At 41.3% G+C, this 23,551-nt stretch overlaps 1 protein-coding gene across 1 annotated transcript in view; it reads left to right on the forward strand.

Annotated features, from left to right (window-relative positions):
* Positions 1–783: 783 nt before the first annotated feature.
* Positions 784–23,551, forward strand: part of ITGA8 (integrin subunit alpha 8) — a 172,918-nt gene continuing 150,150 nt past the window's right edge. The window contains exons 1-4 of the mRNA XM_047742468.1: positions 784–1,190; positions 1,893–2,026; positions 20,022–20,122; positions 22,877–23,000. Of these exons, the coding sequence (XP_047598424.1) occupies positions 985–1,190; positions 1,893–2,026; positions 20,022–20,122; positions 22,877–23,000 (565 nt within the window). The 5' untranslated portion in view covers positions 784–984. The remainder of the gene's footprint in view (positions 1,191–1,892; positions 2,027–20,021; positions 20,123–22,876; positions 23,001–23,551) is intronic.

Raw genomic sequence — 23,551 nt, forward strand, 5'->3', positions numbered from 1 at the left:
AGCCCTGTTTCCCTGTAAAAGCATGGGATGTGAGGATCCTATATCCTTCTTCTTCGTCCTACTCATTCTTCAGTCCCTCCCCCAAGCAGAGGACCCAGAAAGAGATCATTAGTACCCATGAAATGGAACTGACGTTTGGACTTCTGTAAGGGAGCTGAGGGTAAATCTTTAATTCGAATATTTCTAACTTTGTTTCTCTTCATCACAATTACACGGAGGCATGGAAGATTTGGGACCAAGGAATTCACATGCCCTCCTCCCGCTCCCCCGCCCCCGGAGCCTTTGAGAAAGACCTACAGAAAGGTTTTGTTTACCAGTTACCCCTGCTGGGGGGTCGGGTGGGGGTGGAAGAGAGCATTGTTGGATTTAAGAGCTCAGTCACAGACGAACGCACGCGCGGACCCTAAAGGGTCATCAGGCTGCAGAGGTGATGCTAGGAGCCCGGCTTTTTCTTGTCTCGTGGTGGGGGGGGGGTGCGCTTTCGCATTCTTCCGTTTACGAGAAACTAGAGCGGACTCTCATCCCATGCGGGGGGCACAGCTCCCAAAAACAATGGCCTGAAGTGGGATGTGCGGGATTCAGATCGTCGATGAGGTGCGACTGCAATGGATAGTCAGGCGGCCGAAGCAGGCTCCTGGCGCCGGCCTCCAGCAGGGGCTCGGGCGGCGGGGAGTCTCCGGGGCTCCCGCCCGCAGCCCGCGGATTCGCCGCTAGGAGGCGCCGTGAGCGCGCCGGCCCCCCTCCCGCTGCCAAAGGAGGGCTGGCATCCCCCCTCCGCCAGCCCCTGAGCCGGCCGCGGAGCAGGCGAGGAGCATACCGCAGCGGACGCGCGGCGGACCGCCGGGGGCTGTCACCGCGGACGTGCCGCGCGCCCCGACCCAGGACGCGGGCATCTGGGGACCGCCACCCGCCGCCCCCGCGAAGGAGCCGGGCCGGCGTCTTGGGCTCCCGCTCCCCGTTGAGCACCCGCCGGGGCGGAGGGCGATGTCTGCCGGGGCCCGCCACGGTCCCCGGGGCAGCCTGGCGCCTCCGCTCGCGCCCCTCTGGTGCTTCGCCGCCGCGCTGGGCGTGCTGTGGACTCCCGCCTCGCAGGCGTTCAACTTGGACGTGGACAAGCTCACGGTGTACAGCGGCCCCGAGGGCAGCTACTTCGGCTACGCGGTGGACTTCCATATACCTGCCGCTCGCACGTAAGTCGCCCAGCGCAGGGAGGTCGCGCGCGGGGACGAATCCGGACACAAGTTGGGTCCCTGCCCGTCTGCCGGGGTCGCGCGCCCGTCCCTGCAGCCCGGTGGAAGGAGATTCCTGAGATTTCATCCCGCTGCGCACTTGGGGTCCCGTCAGGCTCCCCCGCCTCTTGTCCCCCTTCCATGCTAGATGTGCCTTGTGAACTTTTAAGTAGAGACACGCCACTTGCATAGAAAACGCAAGCCCTGGGGAGCTCCCAGGACTCGAGCAAAGACTCGAGCATCATATAAAGGGGAAAATGGGACCGGGACCGAACAAACTCAAGCCAGTTAAAACAACGACCACAACACGGTCTGTTTTTGCATAGCCTGTAACAATTAAGTGTAACAATTAAGTGTCTGGGCGCAAGTGCTGTCTGCTACAAACAGCTGGGCTCTGTCCTTCGCTATTTTTTTCCCCTCTTCTCTCATCTCACTGTATACATAGCTCCACCTAGAGAAGAATTAGGACTATCTGCACCCTCTTCAAACCAGGTTTCAGACGCCCGTAGGTTTGCAACAGGAAATCAAGTTTGACAGTCGGTCTCCATCATAAATCGGTTTCTGCCCCCGACCCCCACCCTCGTCTCAGGGAGCACGCCCGCTACTGCATCGCGTCCCGCTTTTATGATTCCCAAGGAGTGATTTTCTTTAACCCTTTCGCAGAGCGAGTGTCTTGGTGGGGGCGCCCAAAGCCAACACCAGCCAGCCAGACATCGTGGAAGGGGGAGCCGTCTATTACTGTCCTTGGGCCGCCGACGGGTCTGCGCAGTGCAGGCAGATACCGTTTGACAACACCAGTAAGTGATATTTGTCATTCTCAACGGTGTGTCCTGGTTTCAAAGAACCAGAGCCATCCTGGACTTAACTCCCCACTTTGGTTGTACTCATTTGGCCTGTCTGATGAGTCTTGTGTTGTGGGCTGTTCAGGTCCTTAGAGAAATCAGCTTAGTGAGTGAAGGCAAGGAAAATGTCCGGTGAACCTCAGAGAGGGAACCTTGGTGCTTTGACCTTGAATATTGGGATGTGTCCTAGTAACTTCTGTTTCCTTACTGTCCCAAGATGAGCATTTTCAGTGGATGCTTTGAAGAAATACATATGTTCTACCTTAACCGTGATTATGGAGAGAGTTTGGTTGCTTCCCAAGGACAAATCCAGGAAAAGACAGATCCTTAGCATTTCCAGTGCCCAAATTCTGGAGGCAAGACTCAGCTGCTATAGACCCAGACATCGCTCCATGTTGCTGTTTAATTCTTTACAGAAAGAAAGAATTTTCTTTCAAAATATTGGATATTGGATGCAAACTAGTACAGGCAGAGTGTGGATGGATTACATCCATTTCCAAAATCCCTAGACAGATGTTTCTTATTTAATTAAAGGGAAAATACATTTTAACCAATTCAGGCTGGTTAGGTTTCCTCTGGTGTTTTCTCTTTGGGTCCTGAGAAAATAATTTTACCGTAATGCTTTCAAAAACATTAACACTGAATGTTTTAATTTGTACCTCTAAAACTTTATGAATTCCAAAGGTATACATTATCAGAAACCAAATATCTCTTTTCATAAAAATGTGAACTCAAATAATGTTCTTTGATGATCATTTAAAATAGCTTTTGTACCACACAAGTATTTTTATGGCATCATTCTTCATCATTGTTGCATTAGTGTGCATTTAGAATGTATGTAGAAAATCCATTTTCACAGCATTTTGATGAAATTGGATGGATGGTATTTACCTGTTACTTTATCCAATTTGCAACTTTCTATTTTAAAAAATTAAATAATTTTGATTCTATCAATACGGAAGCCATTTCAAAGAAAAAAAAAATCCTATGCAAGGCTTATCTTGAATTATGCCCAAATTAAGAAAATACTTCATAAAAACATTCTCAAATTATGTTTTTCACATGTATCTATATATAGTCACAATAACTCATTTCCCATTTTATTAAGTAACTCAGTTACTCTGTCCCAATTTTTATAAGCTTTTACTTTTAAATGTATTAGAAATTAGAAAAATTAAGCCACTTGATGTTAATTTGTAAAAGATATCTTTTAACTCATTGTTTAATTGGGATTTTAAATGCTTCTGATTACTGACCTACCTCTAGTTTGAGAATAAATTTTCTAAATCAGGATTAAGCTTAAAATTAATGGCTTTTAAAATAATCCATATCAAAACCATTTGTATTTTCAAAAGTCTCTAAAACCCAAGCCTGGATAAATAAAGACATAAGTCAATTCAAATTAAATTATTTGAATTTAAGTTAAGGGAAGTAAGTATTTATATTTTAAGATATATTATTGTATTTCTACCAAGAAGCAATCTGTATCATGGACATGAGTTTTATAACCTGCTAGAAACATTCCTATAACATACCAAATCAGAATCTGGTTATTATATTTTTCCTTTGATAAAAGAAGAACCGATGTCTGCCCAGATAGGTCACATCTGAATACCTTTCTAAGTACTAATCCCAGTAGATGTCATGGTTCAACAGATGAAAACCAGAGAATACAGACGTCAGTATGAATTTTTAAAAACTGAACATTCCCAACCAAAAAATGTCCAATGTTAAATTACAATAGGTAGATTTTCCAAAAATTCCTTCTAGAGCAACTTTTTGGGGATCTAAATTCACTTTCCCATGGAGAAATAATGCTGCAAGATTTTGCTTTGGTTTCCAGAACAGCCCACAGGAATGCAGTTAACCCTTATTGTAGCTGAATTATATTTGTAGTGAAACAGTAGGGGACAAACCCACACAGTTTTAACAATTAAATAAATAGAAAAATAATAAGAATATCGAGAAAAGGTCAGTGTTACTTAGAGAAAGAACCAGGGGTGAATGGCATCCCTTCTGTGCAAGTTCTGAGGAAGACATCTGGGTATCTCTAAGTGTTCTAGAGATTAATGCTGCTGGTTCTACACTCTATCTTATTTGGCTTCTAAATGAATGGAGGTGTTTGTTTGTTTTTTGTTTGTTGTTTTTATGGTAGACAGATGCCCTCATCCTACTATTATACTTAGCAACCATAACTGTAGTGATTTGAGGATTCATAAGTGGAGCAAAATAAGGGGAAGAAACGGGGAGGGAGATAGATGTTTCTGAAATAATTGAGCAAAAATGAAGATAAAAAAGAAGCAAGGCAGAGGAAGTCACGTTTGTGAGACATGAATGGTCCCCGGTGGAATGAACAAAGCAGTGAGCTAGCTGTGTGAATGCTTGGGGGAGTCCCACTGAGGAGAATCTTTGAGGAAAGAAAGTTTCCCCTGTTAGCCATCAGGGGGTACTGTGGGCCCAGGAACCTTGGTTGCTGTTGGGAATGGCCTGGGAATGGAGGGCAAAAGGAATCTGAGGACCTCGGGGCTCCATGTTGGCTACTGAGTGGGAGCTAGCTCTCAGCACATCATTTCTACCTATTTCTTTATCCAGGCGCTCCAGACAATGGAACTGCCAGGGGCTGCCATTTGCTGTGAAGCTGGGGGAGAGAGGAGGGGCAGTGGGAGTCAGAATAGCTCTTTGCAGTTCAAGTCCCTGTTCTTTGGGCACAGGGTGATCTTGGAACCAAAGATGAAAGGCAGAAACACAGGTGCTGCTGACTCGGGGTCTGGCAGTCAATGTCACCACACGCTTGACATTTACTGATCACCTACTATGTAACAGCCTCTTATACACCTTATTTCTAATCCATAAAACGCATTTTATGAATAAGGAAACTGACATCAAAGGTGTTCAAAAAAAGTTGTCCCCAAGACCGCAGTAAGCCGTAGATGCCGGGTTGCAAAAAAGGTCTGCCTGCGACAGAGCCTGCCTCTTTGCCCCGCCTTCCTTCCAGGGGTGGGAGAGGACGGGTCCTAATAGGGCGCAAATTCAGGGTCAGAGTCTATGGAGGTGATGCACTGCTTGCCCTGCCTTCCCACCTCCTTCCCCTCAGCCCCCAATTACCTTCACAAAGTCCAATTAAAATGATCATCCAGGGAAGATCTAGAAGGGAAAAGCAGTTGGGGTTGAGGGTTGTGGAGAGCAGAGGTCTTAGAAGGAGGCTTTGTCTTGATGGGAAGGATGGGTTGTCTATGTCCCTGGTTTGTCGCAGCTTCTCACAGCGTGCGGTGGCCCCTCAGTGTCCTCGGTCAACAGCCTCCTGTCTTAATCTCTGCCACTTGGCAGCCATGTATGGTTTTCCCAAAAGAGGAAGAAAATTTCTCTGCTCGACAAAGTGTAGTGGCTTTGAGTGCTAACACCCACATCTGATGTTCACTTAAGAGAGCACGCTGACTCACAAATATGTATTACATTTCAAATATTCCTCTAAAAATATAGTTGTAACTTCCCCATCTTTTCTCTGTCTGGCTTTCCTATTACATGTGAATTCAAGTAAATTTGACCTTTTAATGACTCTGTTTCAACTTGTTCAGGCCCCTGGGGCGTCTACAATTTAGTGTTCACGGTGGTAGCCTAACAAATTCTCTCAACCTAGGCATTGAAGGAGACTGGCCTGTAATTTAGTCTGCGAATCTGGTTGTGATCTTGAACTTCAGTTGTAAGGTCAACTGCCTTTCTTTCTTTTTAAAACTTGCATTTAGTTCGATTTTTTTCATTAAGTGATCATTTATTTTATTTTGACCTTATCATGTAAGCTGGATTTTAGAAATTACTTCTCAGCGTAAATGAAAAACCAGGAGTAGCCCAACACTTCAAATGCATGAACACTATTAAAATCTGTGGTCCTTTCAAGTAGGGAGGAAGGAAACCTTAGGGAAGCATATGGCAGTGGGGGAGGTACAAAGAGTAGATAATTTTCCTGCTCTGTACAAAATCAAGTGGTTGCAAAAAAAAAAAAAAAAAAAAAAAAAAAACCACTTCTCTCATCTCCCTTCTGTCTTTCTCTCTTACTTCACTAGAATAAAATTCCCCCTTCACCAAATTGATCTCTTTCACTTTTGCCTCGGGAACTGTCTAAATGGTGCCCCGTGTCTTAAACAATTTAAAACATCACATCTGCCACATTCATGCCTTTCTTTTCTAAATCTGCTCCAAGGTTCATTTCATCTTTTTCCTACATTTCCCAAACCCATGCGTGGAGTAAATAAAACTGCGAGATTACAGCCCTCCTACTAAAGGAGGGAGGGATGAGACAGAATGAATAGAGCCTCATTTTTGGAATGATGAAGGGCAAATTGCAACAATAGTAGCAAAGGCATAGTGTGCAAATATCTGATTATTTTAAATACACAAATGAAACATTTTGAGGAGACAGATAATGGCATGTGCTAATTAATGACGATAATCATCATAACACTAAAAGTAATGGTGAGGCAAGACAGCTGGGAACCACTGGCAATTAGGGACCCACATTAAAAATGAACAGGAAGAGGTGGGCGGGGCCATTGAGATTTGGAAGTCATCTGAGAAAAAGTACTAGAATTTGCCTGGCCTTAATTTAGCATCTCTGTGTTTAAAACGACAACAATAAAACGAAACCCGAAAATGGAAGACAGTTTGGTTAGGATATTTCAAAGCTCTGAAATGGTAAGATTTTTCTTAGAGTTGTGCTTTAGCTTGGGGACCGGAAGCCTTTGTGTTGGGGGTCTGTTTTATTTTGTGTTAAGTGAGTCCACAATAAGAAGCAGCTTAAAGCATCTGGTGCTGTGACTGGTACAAGGGTTGCTTTTTTGATAATATTGGGTGTGCCCTTTTTCTCATGTGAGGGTTAGGAAACATATTGGTCGCATAAGTCTTGTTTTTTCCAACTTCCTCAGAAAGAAATCAGGTTTTGTTCAGGAACAAAGAGAAGAAAAAATGTAGGTCAGAGCTATCAAGTAAATGACAGAGGAAATAACACAAATGTGACAGAACTCATGGACAGCAGAAATCTAGGCTTTGGAAAGTTCAGCTGAAAGTGGAAAAAGGGGCGGGGGAGGCAGCCCAGATAGAACCAGCTCTATGAAGAATTCATAATGCAAAATTAGTATAAGGACTGCTAATCAGAAAATATATAGATATATATATATGCATTGCTGACCCCACTGAGTCACAGAAGGTGGATGGTTCGCTTATTCGGGGAGCAACTCAGGGCAGCTACCATGCCTGACGCTGCCCATACAGATGCCATCAACGTCCCTAAGCTTCTCCCAAATGGCTTACACTTCCATACAACAGAATATAACTGAGTCCTGATACCAGAAGGGAGGAGGCAGTGGTCCCTATAGCGCAGAGTGGCCAAGGAAGCAATTAGAAAAAGAAAGTCCTTGAAACTCTAACTAGAAATGGGAAACAGACCTGCTTCACAGCAAAGTTGAGTAGTATGAGCATTAGGCGCCTGTTGCCTAATCTGCGAAATTCTTTCAAGAAACTAGAGGTCTGTGCGATGGAAAAGGCTTCCAGGATCTTGATAAGAAGAGCCCATGCAGCATTCTGGGAGAAAGGTAGGAAATTGTAAAATTTTTCTGAAAGCGGAAAAAAGCACTTGGATGTAGAAGGTGACTGGTTTAGATGTCTGCGTTCGAACTTCACCTTTTGTGTCCAAAGAGCCCCGTATCTGTACACGGTGTTGACGAAGAGCGAAGCCAACTCCCTCTAGTCAGCTTCTGACTCCATTTCTCATGTGTCTTGGTTGTCATTCCCTGTGACTTGCCCAGATGTCTCCAGCTTGCCACACCGCTTACACAACTTACGTCTTCAGCAAGATATGTCGAAGTACTGGGTATCTCTCAAATGTGTGTTACATACACACACATGTCCCTGCTCTCCCTGGACCCACGTCCTCAACCATCCAGAACATCTTCTCTCCCAGCCATGATTTTCTGGTATTTCTGGCTTCTTTCTTCCTGCCATTCCCAATGGGAGATACATTTTAGATGTTAATTCTGAAGTTGTTGCCAATCCTTTTTTAGAAGAAAGGAGGCATAAACAGTAAAAAAGTGATGTTTCCAAATATCCCCAATGTGGGTAGTGAAGCAAATTATGGCCTAATCACTATGGGAAAATGGTTTTGTTTAATGTTAAGGGAAAACCATAAAATTCAAAACTTTATCTAGATCTGTTGAAGAGCAGAAGAAGGGATATGTGATGCAAGGCTGTCTTTGGGACTTGTGATTAAAATTGGATTTTTCTTCTTTTTTTAAAATGCATTTCTTAGCCTCATTATCAAAACCATGATCAGGTATTTATTTATGATCAGGAAAAATAGTGGTAAAAATTAACACACAAACATTTCTAAATGAAGTTATCAAGTTCACTGAAGGGCTGTGAAGATTTGGTATGGATGGTAGAGTAGTTAAAAAATTCAGTTTTTGTATGGCTACTATGTTTCCAAATATTGAAGACCAAGGTTTTTTCCAGTAACAATTACATGCGTAAAAATAAGAAGATGCAGAAGTATTGCCTGTGTTCATTTTTGATTGTCCCTGAATCAATAGGAATATAGACTTGATGGTCTGCCATGACAGTTTCTAGAGCCTTTTACGAGAAGGGGCTGCGCTTGGGGGCAAACCACTGTACAGATTCTATCAATTCAAATGCTAATTTCATCTTGGAACACCCTCACAGACATCTCCAGAAGTAACGTTCAGTCAAATATCTTGAGCCAGTCAAGTTGACACATAAAATTAACGTCACACACCGGTGTATCGCTTGCTCACATTGAATGTTTGATGAGTCGGTAAGGACTTGCTTATTCAAGTCACCCAAGGATGCGGGTCCATGGAGTTTCCTTACCGATGTGTGCTTTCAAGAGCACCTCAACTGTAAAGGCAGATAGGAAACTGTACCTTGTCTGTGAAAGCTTCTGCCTAGATTCGACATATACAACTTCTCCTTGCATTTGGTAGAGGCCGGCGCAGGCCATGCCGACTTATTTCACACTTTTTTTTAACCCGCACCTACGAAAATTGTATCTATAGCCTTTAGAAGCATACTAGATAGGAAATGCAATAAAAGCAATTGTCTTTGGAAAAAATGTGATTAAAACTGGTTTTTCTTTTATCCCTATTGGACATATTTTGTAGGTCATATTTTGGGGACACCGAAATGGTTCTTTGGGACTATAGTCCCAACCCTCGCACTTACGGTAGAGAGCAGATACATGGCAAGGAAATGAAGGTGTTTCTGTCAGCAGCTACAAAGATATGAGCAAAACTTCATACCAAAAATCAGTCCCCCTGACCCATCGGGACTCCATTCTCTACCACAAATATTGTCTGGGAAGATTGAATAGCCTTCATCCTTTCAATCAGGCTCCTTGGGGGACATGCTATTCAATCATAATGTCTTTATCTCCTCAAAGCACCTTTTAGTAAATTTTAACCCACCTTACTTATGAAAACATTATCTAAAGACAGCAATCGAGTTGAAAGTAAAGCTTCATGTTGGCAAACAATAAAATCAAATTTCAGTGACCAGAGGAGTGTTAGTAACTTTCTACAAGCAGATTCTATTCTAAACAGTTCTAAACAGAGTTCAAGGCCTTACGTATTCTTGTGGGGTTTACAGGGCATAGCCAGTGGCAAACTGAGAAAAAGGAAGATAAGAGCAAGGGAACAATGAGTGGTGTGTGTCTGCACCCATGTATTTATTTTAGATTGGGTGGCTGTTATGTTTCTGGTGCTGCTGTAACAAATTATCACACACTTAGTGACTTTAAGCAACACAAACTGATTATCTTACAGTTTTGGAGGCCAAATTGAAACTAGGTCTGGTTGAACTAAAATCAAGGTGTTGACAGAGTTGTATTTCTGCTGGAGGCTCTAAGGGAAGAAACTATTCCCTTGATTTTTCCAGTTTCCAAGGTTGCCCACATTCCTTGGTTCATGGCCCTCCCACATTTTCCAAAACCAGCAATGTCAGGCTGAGTCATTCTCCCCCTGCCGTGTCTCTTGCCCTCCTTTCCTGCCTCCATCTTTCACTCTAAAGGATCCTTGTTATGAGTGCCTGGGGAGCTCTGTTGGTTAAGCGTCTGCCTTCAGCTCAGGTCATGATCCCAGTGTCCTGGGATAGAGTCCCACATAGGGTTCCCTGCTCAGCGGGGAGTCTGCTTCTCCCTCTGCACCCTGCCCCTACTCAAGCTCTCTCTCTCTCAAAGATAAATAAATAAAATCTTTCAAAAAAAAAAAAAAGAAAGAAAGAAAGAAAGAAAGTATCTTTGTTATGAAAATGGTCCCACCTGGATAACCTCTGTATCTTAAGGTCAGCGGGTTAGAAACCTTAATTCCCCTTTGCCATGCCACCTATAATATTCACAGGTTTGGGGGTGATTAATGTAAACATTTGGGGGGCTATTATTTTGCTTATCACAGGTGGTTAGAGTTTTATTGAGGAGGTGGCATATTTGAGCAAGGACCTAAATTAAGTGAAGAAAGGAATGAAGCAATATTGAAGGATGGGTAGTGGTCCAGCTTGTAGCGAAGTCATTGTTGAAATCTAGAGATGAGCGTGTCTTGGGAGATGGAGGCTACTGGACTAGATTGAAGTAAGTCAGGGAAAGAGTGACAGAAAATGAGGCCAGAGAGCCAAGTATATAGGCAGATAGCTTAAAGGCCAGGGTCAATGTTTTGGATTTTATTCGCAGAGTGATGGGCAACCACTGGTGGTTTTGAGTAGACAAGTAAGATAATTTGAATTATATTTTTCCAAGGCTCAGTTTAACAGACTCTAGACAAGCAAGGAGACTAGACTCTTCTCATTGTCCACTGACAGAAAAGTATGGTTAGGGTTGGGTGATAGCAGTTAGGGTTGAAATATGGTAGGATCTGGGGTTCATTTGAAAATGCAAGTGGTAGAATTTCATTATGGAACAGATGAAAGGTGTGGAAGAAAGAATTTTGACCCAAGTAGTAGAGGAATGGGACAGAGACTGGGAACAACAGGGAAGGAGCAAGTCTTAGAAAAATATACTAGGAGTCAAATCCAGACATGTGAAATTTGAGCTGCTTATTAGAGATCCAGCCGAAGTCATATGAGAAGGTAGATCAGTAAAGTTGGAGCTCAAGCCAGAGGCTTGGATACTGACATTTTGAAGTCATGAGTGTGTGGATGATATTCAGGACCACACCTTGGGGAGTGAGTATGGTGAGAGAAGGGGGAAGCAAAGCAGAACCAAGAGAAGAGAATGAGCTGGGCCTGACATTTGGAGAAATGTTGAAGAATGGAGGAGGATGTGTAAGAAGCACTGAAGCATTTTCAAGAGAGAAAATGAGAGGATGGATGGGGACAGCAAGGACCAAGAACTTTTACTATACATGGGATCAGAGGAACGTAGTCATGGAGAACCTATTTCAGCATGTTTGCAGTCCATTAGGCTCATCCTATTGAGAAGGAAGCAACGGTGACTGAAAGAGAAGGGGACCTACATGAACAAAGTCCTGAGAAGATGGGAAAGGGTGTGTGCAACTCTTACACAAATGGAGGGGCTCGGGGGCAGCTCTTCCTCAGGGACAGGACACGGCACAGTGAGGGCACCAGTGAGAGAGGTTGGTGGGTCAGGAGACAGGAGGAGGAAAATGGCCTTTTCTCATGTCTTGCATTTTCTCCATAAAATAAGAAGCAAGGTTATCAGCTGAGCGTGAGAAGGTGGTAGGAGAGGGTTGGGAGATTGAGAAAGTGTGAACTGAGCAGTGACGTCATGGGATTGATGAGCAGGCTGTGTGCACAGGGACGGGGCACATTCATAAATCTGAATTTATCTTTGGAAGGAGTAAATTTTTGCCTCTGCCCCCCTTAATGGCTTGAGTCTACTCATTTGGAATAGGATTTAAGATCTCCCAGAGAACAGTTCCATCCTGAGTGTTAATCTTCCATGAGGATATGCTGCAGACACAGAACATTTGAATTCTGAAATGCTTATTTTATGTGCCATTGGGAATGGTGATGCTTTTTTTTTTTTTTTTTTAACCAGAGAAATGAGCCGTTTTGTTAAATGAATGGTTGGGATCCTTTTTACTACATCTCTGGCAACAGCGCTGAGATCCCGAGGAGAATGCAAGCATATGAGGGGAGTTAGTGTAAATACATTTGCAAGCGTTATTGGGAGGCAAGTTTATACAGACTTCATCCTGAAACCTAATCATATCCTGTATTGAAAAGCATTGCTTTGAGGTCATATTGAAGAGATTTATGTCATTTAATCTGCTTCCTGAGATTCCCATGCTGAGAGGTTTTCATTACTTCTTGAAGCAAATAAATTGTTGGGCACTAAACAGAAGCCTGCTGTGTTCCTGCCCATCTGAAGGTGACACAGAAGCTCTGTTGAGACTTGTCTGTCCCCCAGCTGTAACTATGGCCAAGACTTTGGGGGCCAAGTAATTATTCCAAGTGGGAGAAAGTCTAGAGCTGAGAGAAAGTCTGAGGAATTCAAGGAGCTCAAAGGAAATCACGGTGCTTGGGAACGAAGGGATGATGCTAGCGAGGTTAGGGTGGCGTGACAACTCTGGCTTCCGGACAGAGAATGAATCTGTAAGTGGCAAACCTGGGGGAAGGGACACCAGTCAGGAGGCTGTTGCAGAACTTGTGGCTAATGAAATGGTGGTCCCAACTAGGGAAATGGCAACAGGTATGGAAAGAAACGGATGGATCTTTATTAACACAGAATGTTCTATTTGTTTCAGGGGTATAGGTCTGTGATTCATCAGTCTTACACAATTCACAGCGTTCACCATAGCACATACTGTGCCTAATATCCATCACCCAGCTACCCCCCCAACCCCTTACAGTCCAGCAACCCTCAGTTTGTTTCCTGAGGTTTGTCTCCCTCTCTGGTTTTGTCCCATTTCATTTTTTCCTCTCTTCCCCCATGATCTCTGCATCCATTTCATTGCAAAAGGCAAGATTTCATGTTTTGATGGCTGCATAATATGCCATTGTGTGTCTGTATATATAATATATGTATATGTATATATACATATATATATATATACATAAAATATATACACACCATGTCTCCTTTATCCATTCATCTGTCGATGGACACTTGGGCTGCTTCCATAATTTGAATACATATATGATACAAATAAGTCTATAAATAAATGTATAGACTATTCATTTAATCAGAATAACACACTTCTGTCCATCGACAGATGAATGGATCAAGATGTGGTGTATATATATATACATATAGATATATACAGAAATATTATTCAACCATTAAAAAGGAAAAAGCCCTGGGGTGCCTGGGTGGTTCAGTGGGTTAAAGCCTCTGCCTTCGGCTCAGGTCATGATCCCAGGGTCCTGGGATCGAGTCCCGCATCGGGCTCTCTGCTCAGCAGGGAACCTGCTTCCCTCTCTCTCTCTCTGCCTGCCTCTCTGCCTACTTGTGATCTGTCTCTCTGTCAAATAAATAAATAAAATCTTTAAAAAAAAAAAGGAGAAAGCTCTGTCATTTGCGACAACATGGACAGAACTTGAGGGCATTATGCTCAGTGTATAAGAAGAGAAAGACAAATGCTATATAATCTCACTTATATGTGAACTCTAAGAGAAAACAATAGCAACAACAAGAACAAAAACTCAGAGAGATCAGATTTGTGGTTACCAGAGGTGGGGGGAATTGGAGGAAGGTGGTCAAAAGGTACAAACTTCCAGTTATAATATAGTTATAAAACAAGTTCTCGGGATGAAACGTACACCATGATGACTATGGCTAACACTGCCATATAGTATGGTAAGATGAGAGAGAGTAGATCCTAAGAGTTCTTACCATCAGGGAAAAAAAATCTTTTTTTAAATTTTTTAAAAAGATTTTATTTGTTTATTTAACAGACAGAGATCACAAGTAGGCAGAGAGGCAGGCAAAGAGAGGGAGAAGCAGGCTTCCCGCTGAGCAGAGAGCCCAATGCGGGGCTTGATCCCAGGACCCTGGGATCATGACCTGAGCTGAAGACAGCAGCTTAACCCACTGAGCCACCCATATGCCCCCCAAAATATCTTTTTTTTATCTATATGTGAGAATAATGGATGTTTACTAGCTTATTATTGTAATCATTTCATTATATATATACATATATATGTATATATATATATACATATATATATAAAATCATGATGCTGTGCACCTTAAATTTATACAGTGCTGTATGGCAATTATATCTCAATAAAACTGAGTGGGGAAAGAATGCATTACAATTTATAATTACAATTCAATTTCTTAAACATTACATGGAAAAATGAATTTTTCATAGTTCCTCAAATACTTGAAAACTCACACTAAGATGATCAAGAGTATGAAGCCTACAGAGCTGCTCTTTAATGGTTTTTAATAGTGGTTTTAGGGTATTAGGAATCATACATTTAGAAGTTTAATTTTCTGGGGCATAAACATCAACATAGGTTCTTTTCTTGGATGTGTTTCCTGCCACAGCTGTAATATTTTGAATTTTACAAAGGAGTAATCCTTGTTCTCAGATATGTAGTTTCAATTTAAATGAAACTTTTACAGCATACATTGATTATGGGAAAGATTACAAACAAACGTTTAAAGATACCTTTTTACGTTTTTCCTGATTAAAAATGTCTGGACAGCTCCTGCAACAACTTTAAGAACCAAGCCCCTGCCCTTAAAGTAATGACTGAAGGTATACAGAAGCTTACTGTGTTCCAGCACGAGGTCGAGGACTTTCCTATATAAACAGTTTTCAGAAATCCCCCCCATTTCCCAGAATGTTCTGCTGCACCTGTGTCAGTTTCAGCTCTTCCCTTCTCTCCCCCATGGTGATCTATCTTCACTTCTTATAATTCCTCCCATTTAAGCTAAACGATTAGAAAAATCTGCTTGGAGCCCATATGTGCACCATATTCTACACTCCCTCATTCCCACTCTGAAATGAATATTCCCGTGAAAAATGAACCAAAAGTTAGTAGGCTTGCCACCCATTGGGATTTGTACCCCGATTGCCCAGAGACCACGCTTCCAATTTAAGAAAGGTGGCTTCAGGGGTGCCTGGGTGGCTCAGTGGGTTAAGCCGCTGCCTTCGGCTCAGGTCATGATCTCAGAGTCCTGGGATCGAGCCCCGCATCGGGCTCTCTGCTCAGCAGGGAGCCTGCTTCCTCCTCTCTCTCTACCTGCCTCTCTGCCTGCTTGTGATCTCTCTCTGTCAAATAAATAAATAAAATCTAAAAAAAAAAAAAAAAAAAGAAAGGTGGCTTCAAAGCCCAAAAATGTGGGACAAGCCAAATCAATTTGATTGCCGCCACCCATCTAAATTTTCCAGTTTGGCCTACAAATCTTTTGATTTTATCTTTAGGGTTTTTTTTTCCCCCTAGATCATATTTTTTTTTTTAAGATTTTTTTTTAAGTAACCTCTACACTCAACATGGGGCTTGACCTCACAACCCCGAGATCAAGAGTTGCATGCTCTATCTACTGAGCCAGCCAGGGGGCCCCAGATCATATCTGACATGAAAATGAGATCACACTAACCGATAACCTAGACAAACTTCCAAGTAAATAGATGGGGGCTTGGTCATTCATTCAACAAACACTTATGGAGGGCATACTATGTGCCAGGCACGGTCCTAAAAGTGGAAAATACAAAGAAGCAGAGAATTCATGTCTCTGCTCATGAGATCTACATATATTCTGAAGGAGACAGACAGTAAGCATGCAAGCCAACAAATAAGATCATCTCAGATAGTGCTCAACCATGTGACAAACTGTGCCAGCAGGAATAGTAAACACAATGAGAAGCCGGCAAAAGCTGAGCTTGTCCAAGGAACAGAAAATCAATGTGTCGGCAGCTTAACGAGCCTGGGCAGTTGGAGGAGTTGATGCTGGAAAAGCAGGCAGGGGCCAGATCATGTCAGGAGTTAATCACTGCAGAGGTGGAATTACAACTCTCTAAGAATAAAGATGGATCGTTCAATAACTGGTGTTGGGACAACTGGCCTTTCATACTGAAAATAAGTAAGATATCTGGGACACATTGTGTAAAAAAAAAAAAAATCCAGATGGACAACAACTCCTTAAACAAAGTTAAAAAAACAAGCAAAAATCAGGGGAAGATATTTGCCACATGCATGTGGGGGGAAGAATCAATACCCAGAATATGTGCTGAATTCTTAGAAATCAGTAAAATCACCAAACAAGAGAATGAACAAAGATATGGATTGGAAATTCACAGAAGAAATAGGTGTGTGGGTCATAGATAGAAAAAAGATGATCACCTTGCTAATAATCAGGGAAATGCCAAAGAAGTCAAAAACCAAAGGGGTACCCGTCATCTGGATGGGCAAAAACTTACACACCTACAGGGACGAGAGCTGCTGGCCCCTCTTTCATGCACTGCTAGAGAGCACGGGAATTGTAGCTACTCTGGTATGGCCGAGAAAGCAGATATGGTGACTCTGTGTGACCCAGCAATGTCATCTCTACTCTGGTGCCAGAGAGACATTCTTCCACATGTGTCGGTGGTGAAGGGTATAAGGATGTAGTAGAAAAATGGAAAAAGCCCAAATGTTCACATGTAGGTAGAATGGGTAATTAAAATAGAGATTGAGTAAGATACAATGCTGAGCAAGAATTAAAATAAATGAGCCAGGATCACCTGGGGGCTCAGTCGGTTAAGTGTCCGACTTTTGATTGTGACTCAGGTCGTGTTCACAGCATCATGAAATTGAGCCCCTCATTGGGCTTCACGCTCCCTGAGAAGTCTGCTTGGGATTTTCACTCTCCCTCTGCTTTTGCTCCTCCCCTGGCTCATGCATGCTCGATCTCTCTCTAAAATAAATAAGTAAAGGGGCATCTGGGTGGCTCAGTGGGTTAAGCCTCTGCCTTCCGCTCGGGTCATGATCTCAGGGTCCTGGGATCGAGCCCCGCATCGGGCTCTCTGCTCAGCGGGGAGCCTGCGTCCCCCTCTCTCTCTGCTTGCCTCTCTGCCTACTTGTGATCTCTGTCTGTCAAATAAATAAATAAAATCTTTTAAAAATAAATAAATAAAATAAATAGAATCTTTAAAACAAGAATGAGCTGAATCTATCCATCTATCTATCCATCCACCTATCTATCAAGGGATGCTTGAGAGCTGCACGAAGAACATCACATCTGTCACTACTGATGTGCACGTGTGCCCGCAACCGCCACCAGAACACAATGACTTTCCGTCTTCTCTTCCCAGACCTCTCGTGAGCCTCTCATTCAACCAGAATCTTACTTGTAAGAACGTCTGGGAAATGGACATTCCAAGGTTTCAGCCCTCTGCCGTAGAGAAGAGGGCTCCACAGGACAGAAATCTTGCTGAGTGTTTACAGATATTACCTGGGGGTTGTTGTCAGTAAAGATCAGATCAAATCAAATCAAACACATTGTCCTTGCACTGGAGGTTTCTTGAGCACCAGGGTGCAACAGATAGCATGGAGCTTTGTGTTGGGGTGTTTGGCATGGAAGAATCTTGCTCAGAAAAGGAAGGTGGGAAATTGGGAAAGTTCACTTCTATAGTCAAGCCCAAGTATATTTCGCTCATTTGAAATTTTAGGAAATTATGATATTAGATTTAAAGTTAGAGAACTTACAGAATAATAACGCAGAATTTTGAAAAGGTGGTTTGTCCACTTCGAAGATCAAGGAATGGATGACAGATCAAGATTGAAACTCATCTCTGTAAATGGAGGCCGAGGACAGTAGAAGTCTCCCTCGTAGTCCTTGGATTGCGTGTGGAATTAGTGGAATTAGTGAAGTCCATTCATTTGTATTCTTGGTCCAGAAGAAATTCGTTGCTGGATGATAACCCACAGTTGACACTTTTTTTTTTTAAAGATTTTATTTATTTATTTGACAGAGAGAGATCACAAGTAGATAGAGAGGCAGGCAGAGAGAGAGAGAGAGAGAGAGAGAGAGAGAGGGAAGCAGGCTCCCTGCCGAGCAGAGAGCCCGATGCGGGACTCTATCCCAGGACCCTGAGATCATGACCCGAGCCGAAGGCAGCGGCTTAACCCACTGAGCCACCCAGGCGCCCCCACAGTTGACACTTTTAATCCAGTTACTATACAGTTCAACCTCAGAACAGCAGAAAAGATGCCTCAGGAATCACAAAGGCCAAGTCACATCATTTTCTCTAGCAAAACAAGGTCAATTTGAAAGTGCCTTTTATCTTTTCCCAGAATCCATTTCCTTCCTCCCAGCAACCTGCTTTTCTTAAGTCCTTTCGGGATATCCTTTAAGGATATTTGAAATTTTAGAGGTGCCGGTCTTTTCATGGCTTTTTAGCATATTGGAAATTTCAAAGTCACTGTGTTGTACTTTTTCCCTGTAATCAATCAAAACCACACCGACAATCTTGAAAGCTGTTACTAATTTCATTGCTGAGTACCAAAAATCACCAACAATAAATAACATATATGTGTGTGTATGTGTGAGGTCCTTTCCAATTCTCGGACTTAGGTTGAGTTTCCAGATTTCTACGTAAGAGATATTTGTAAAGGGTTTGGACTTTCAGTTATATGGCCATATGATTTCTGTAGTGTACAGCTTCTCAGCTTATAAAGAAAGCACTTTCAGTTTAGTTTATCACATGTGATCATTATGACTTTGATCACCTGTAAAAGAGGAAAGAGGGAAGGTATTTGTGGCCTCATTTTACAGAAAAAATCAAAACTCTGAAGATTAAAAGAATTGTCCCCAGTCACTCAATTAATGGTGACAAGGTTGTCTCTGAATTCTACAGTCTTCCAAAGTGCCTACAAAGTGCCTATAGAAATGTTTATATTCTTACGTTTATGCTGTAATCTGTAAGATTCTCTAGTTCTTTGTTAGTTGTGTGCATTTCGAGTAAGGATTTACAGAACTTTTTTTTTTTTTTTAATGCTCAGAAGCAACGAAAGTGTTTTTAAGAAGGTTTTTAAGAAGGAAATTCATGATTTTCTACTAACATGTAAAATGTAAATTTTAGATTAAGATTGAGTGCATATAATTTGTAAAAGTCTGTAATCATATGTAAACTCAATTTAATGTTAATTACATGTATATTTTGGCCTCACTTAATAGGAGTTAAAAGTTCATTTTGTAATGCATTTATTACAGAGTCAAGGAAGAAAAATGAAATGCATACCAAAGGAAATACATACAAATAAATGCCTTGGTACAAATGTCTTTTGAAATTCATTAGCTATTACTGACGAAGCTCCAGTTAAAACCATGTGGTTAGAACCACGTGGGAAATACGCTGACTGGGAATCAAGAGTGAAAGAAGAGATATCTGCTTTTTATTAAGACCTGAAGTGTGCTATAATTGGGTTGAGTTTCTACCCAGATGGCCCCCCTCATTCTGACATCTGCAAAGTGTATATGAACTGCGTTGAGGTGTTATTTTCTGTGGCTGCATGGAAACATGTTATTCAGTTAAAAACCAAGACCTTGGAGTCCTTCACAATCATTCCTGCTAACTCATGCCAAGAAACTTGTGCTTCTCTGATCTGAGAGATTCCTATGTGTTTCCCTATTGGAAAAGATTTGGAATTCCTTAGGGGAGTTATAAATATCTGGCCTTCAATCTTTTATAAATCAATGACAAACCTGTAGATGCAAGACTAGCAAGTCCACATCAAGTTTACAACACAGTTATCTCTGAAAACATACATTGTAAAAAAAAAATGCGTCTTGTAAGTTATGAAATGTTAAGTTAGGAAATGTCATGTTCGAATATGCATTTTCATTTGGTATTTTTCTAAATGAAAAGTCTTGATTGAAACTATCCCTTCCATGTATGAAGATTGTTTTTCAAGTATTTTTAATGGACACATTCATTTTTACATATTAGATCTGGCTGCCACACTTTACGAATTATTAACCATTCCATGTCGTCCTTGTCAGACAACAGAAAGATCAGAGTTAATGGAACCAAGGAACCTATAGAATTTAAATCGAATCAGTGGTTTGGAGCAACAGTGAAAGCTCACAAAGGGGAAGTTGTGGTGAGTATGATTCATGGGGATGCTTTGGGATAATATGTATTCTGAAATGTTTTAAAGCTCATACTTACAAAAATACTTTCATGTAAGGACATGCCAGATTTTTAATGATAAATTTATCAGTGTTCTAAAAATAAAGTTAGTGCTTAAAATTAGAGAATCTACTTTAGCGTTTAAAGTTAAAGGAGATAAAGCCTGTTTTCCATATCCGTGAGATATTTTTGAATATTTCAAAAACAAATAAGGAAGATAGAAAAATAAAAGCTAAACATTAAGGAGGTAAATATTTTATTGCTTAAGACTGATTTAAAGGGCTGATTACAAATTGACCGGAGAAATAGCACTGCCATCAGGATTCTTTAAAAGTTTATCTACTGTGGTATCATTGACCACTTTTTAAAATTAAAGGAAAATTCTCTTTAAAAATATAACCACTAACTGTGTGGTTCTCTGAATACATTAATACTTTTTAAAACAAATAATCTCACTCCCAATTAGATATGATTCAACTGTAAAATGCTATGACCTTATAATTCTATTCTCTTATTATTGCAAGTAATGATATATGTCTAAGTTATTGAGAAACAAAAGACTGCATTACGCTGCTCTGGAAATTTTTTGTCAGGAGAATTTTTTAAACCATTGGCTTTCATTTCCTTACAACAATAAAGCAATAACTTTGCTTTTAAGATTTGTCTAAATCTGCCTGAATTACGACTTAATAAGAATAAGTATCTAAAGGAAAGGCCTTGCTTTATTTGGTCTGTGATTAACCCCCCAGGGACATTTTGATATAAACAGGTAATGTATAAAATACAGATAGCCCTCTCCCGTTACAAAGCCAGAATTTACAGTATGGTCTCTATTTGGATTGTATTTGCACTAATATGGTTTTCACATTCTAGAATTGGTTAAACAAAAATTTTTTTTTTAATCCTTTGGTAGTGTATGACATGGGGATTGCTTTGGAAAGCTAATTCTATTTTTTTTTTGTACTGTACATGTTGTGCATTTATCCAATACTTGTAGAAACCCTCAGAATCACTGAACATGAAATCATATGCCATGTTCATAATAATTCAGGGGCATGCTTGCATTTTCAAAATTACATGAAAGGAAATAAGATAATATTAAGTATATTTCAAGTTAATTTTTTCCTTTGAGCACAGAAGTTTAGCAGGGTAAAGAAGTCAATTCTACCCTATGTGATAATTACTAGAACTTCAAAATGCTGAAGTATCCTTTTGAATATCCAGGTGTCGTGGGTGTATGTTTAAAGTTTGGGTCACAGGCCAAATTCATCTCGTCAGTATGTTTCACATCAGTGTGAAACTGAGCAGATATAAAAAGGGTAACTTGCTAGAGCTGACCGCAGGCAAGTACTGGGAAGAAGTTTCGGGCATTTAAGTGTGCCGTGGGAAGCTGGCAGGTGAGGTCTGTTGGCAGACTGCCAGAGGCACAGGCACAGGTGAATGCCTGCTCTGCCCACACTCCTGCTTTTTGCTGTGGGAACTTTACGTTAAACATATTAACCATGTAACTGGTCAGTTTACCGAGAGGGCCCTAAGATAGGGAAATGGATGAGATACATGGTTTTTAGGTATTAGCCAACACCTCATGATGCCAGAAAACTCAAGTAGTGGAAACACACTTCTTACTTGAGACTATAAGTTATTTTTTACTGAAAGTAGTTACATGTTGAGCCCATTATCAAGGATATGTTTGGAATCTTGAAAAGACTTTAAAATTAGTGTCTGCCTTCATTTTTGTGGCATTGTATTAGGAGTGATACCATCAAATTAGGAGGTAGGCTGGGGGTTCTGTATTCTAGGAATCTGCAATTCTGTGTCCTTAGGATAATGAGCACTTGAATAATCAGGATTCAAGCCAGCAAAACAGGTCAAAAAGATGCCTATGTTTTCTACACAATTATTTCATTGCCTCTCTCATTCGTAACAAAATTAATATTGTTTAATTTGATTAAAGAAGAATTCATGTATTCTCTTTCCTATTTGATATCCTTGCAAATACCATGCTTTTGTTAGAATCCAAGCTTCTGGACAAGTGACCAGCGTATTTTATGCAAGAATCGTGGTTTTTTTTTTTAACTGTTGTTTAAATTAATTTTTGTTTTGTTGTGAATGAAAACCATTAAATGAAAAATAAAGTCAAGAACACTGTGGTAAGGGTATCCAAATAAAAGTCATTATTTAAAAAGTTGTCGGATATACCGTGAGCGATAAACCAGGGAAATTCACAAAACAGAGGTATACAAATTTGTCTGCCTCCTGTGATTTGAAAATAATTTCTTAACACAACAACTGGGCAAAGAAAGTAACTATCCTCATTTTAAGACATCGCACTGATTTATTCACTGTTTCGATGATCATTTCATTCTAGGTAGGTCCAATATTTTTTTTTTTAAAGGAAAAGAAAATCTGAGTTCTTTGCCATTAGGAAATAATTACTTTCACCAGATGACACTTATTTAATTTAAAATCCTGTAGGGGAAAACTCATTCCTTTCTATCTGTTTAATTTGTTCTAATTCTATGGTGCATTAATGGTAAAAAACTGGCTTTGGAAGTTTCATTAACTCTGACTTCTGAGGTACTTACCAGCATGCCAGAAGCCAAATAATTCACTCCCTAATTTAACATAGTTTGTCATGAATTTAGGTACCTTAGTCAACCAACTAAATCCTATCATAGTATGAGGAAACAATGTCAAGAAAATAATTGCCTTTGATGTGTCACAGGCCTGTGCTCCTTTGTATCACTGGAGAACTCTTAAACCAACACCAGAAAAGGACCCAGTTGGCACTTGCTATGTAGCAATCCAGAATTTCAGTGCGTATGCAGAATACTCTCCTTGTCGCAACAGTAAGTGATTTTATTCCTTGAAACTGTAATTTAGTTCAAGAGCTCTTCTGTGGTAGATGGTTCAGGCAAAGTCAGAACACCATGGATGAGGAAAAAGAGATGAGGGTAAAGGTTATGGACATCTTTTGCGATGCTTTGTTGTGACATGGGGGACAAGACACAGAATTCTGTTGATTCTCCTCCATGTTGTAGAAAATTTCATTTAGATATTTTGCAGCAGAATTACCTGGTTCCTTATGTTAGGCCTTAAACTCTCAGTTGCTATTCAAAACTCACACTGTGATCTGAAGAATGCTGACCGTGGGAGTGGTCCCTAAGACCACTAAGGGAGTGGTCTTAGCTAGCTAGTGTGCTGGGAACCGGGGGCGCTCTGACATTAGCTGTCTGTCCAGCCTGTGTTGTGGTGTTGTTGTTGTTGTTGTTGTTGCTGTTCTTCTTCTTCTTCTTCTTCTTCTTCAGAGGAAGAGAGAACATGAGTGGGAGGGAGGACAGAGGGAGAGGCAGAGAGAACCTTAGGCAGACTCCACACCCCGCACAGAGCCCAACATGGG

The sequence above is a fragment of the Lutra lutra genome, chromosome 8 (assembly GCF_902655055.1).
Source record: "Lutra lutra chromosome 8, mLutLut1.2, whole genome shotgun sequence".
Classification (NCBI taxonomy): Eukaryota; Metazoa; Chordata; class Mammalia; order Carnivora; family Mustelidae; genus Lutra; species Lutra lutra.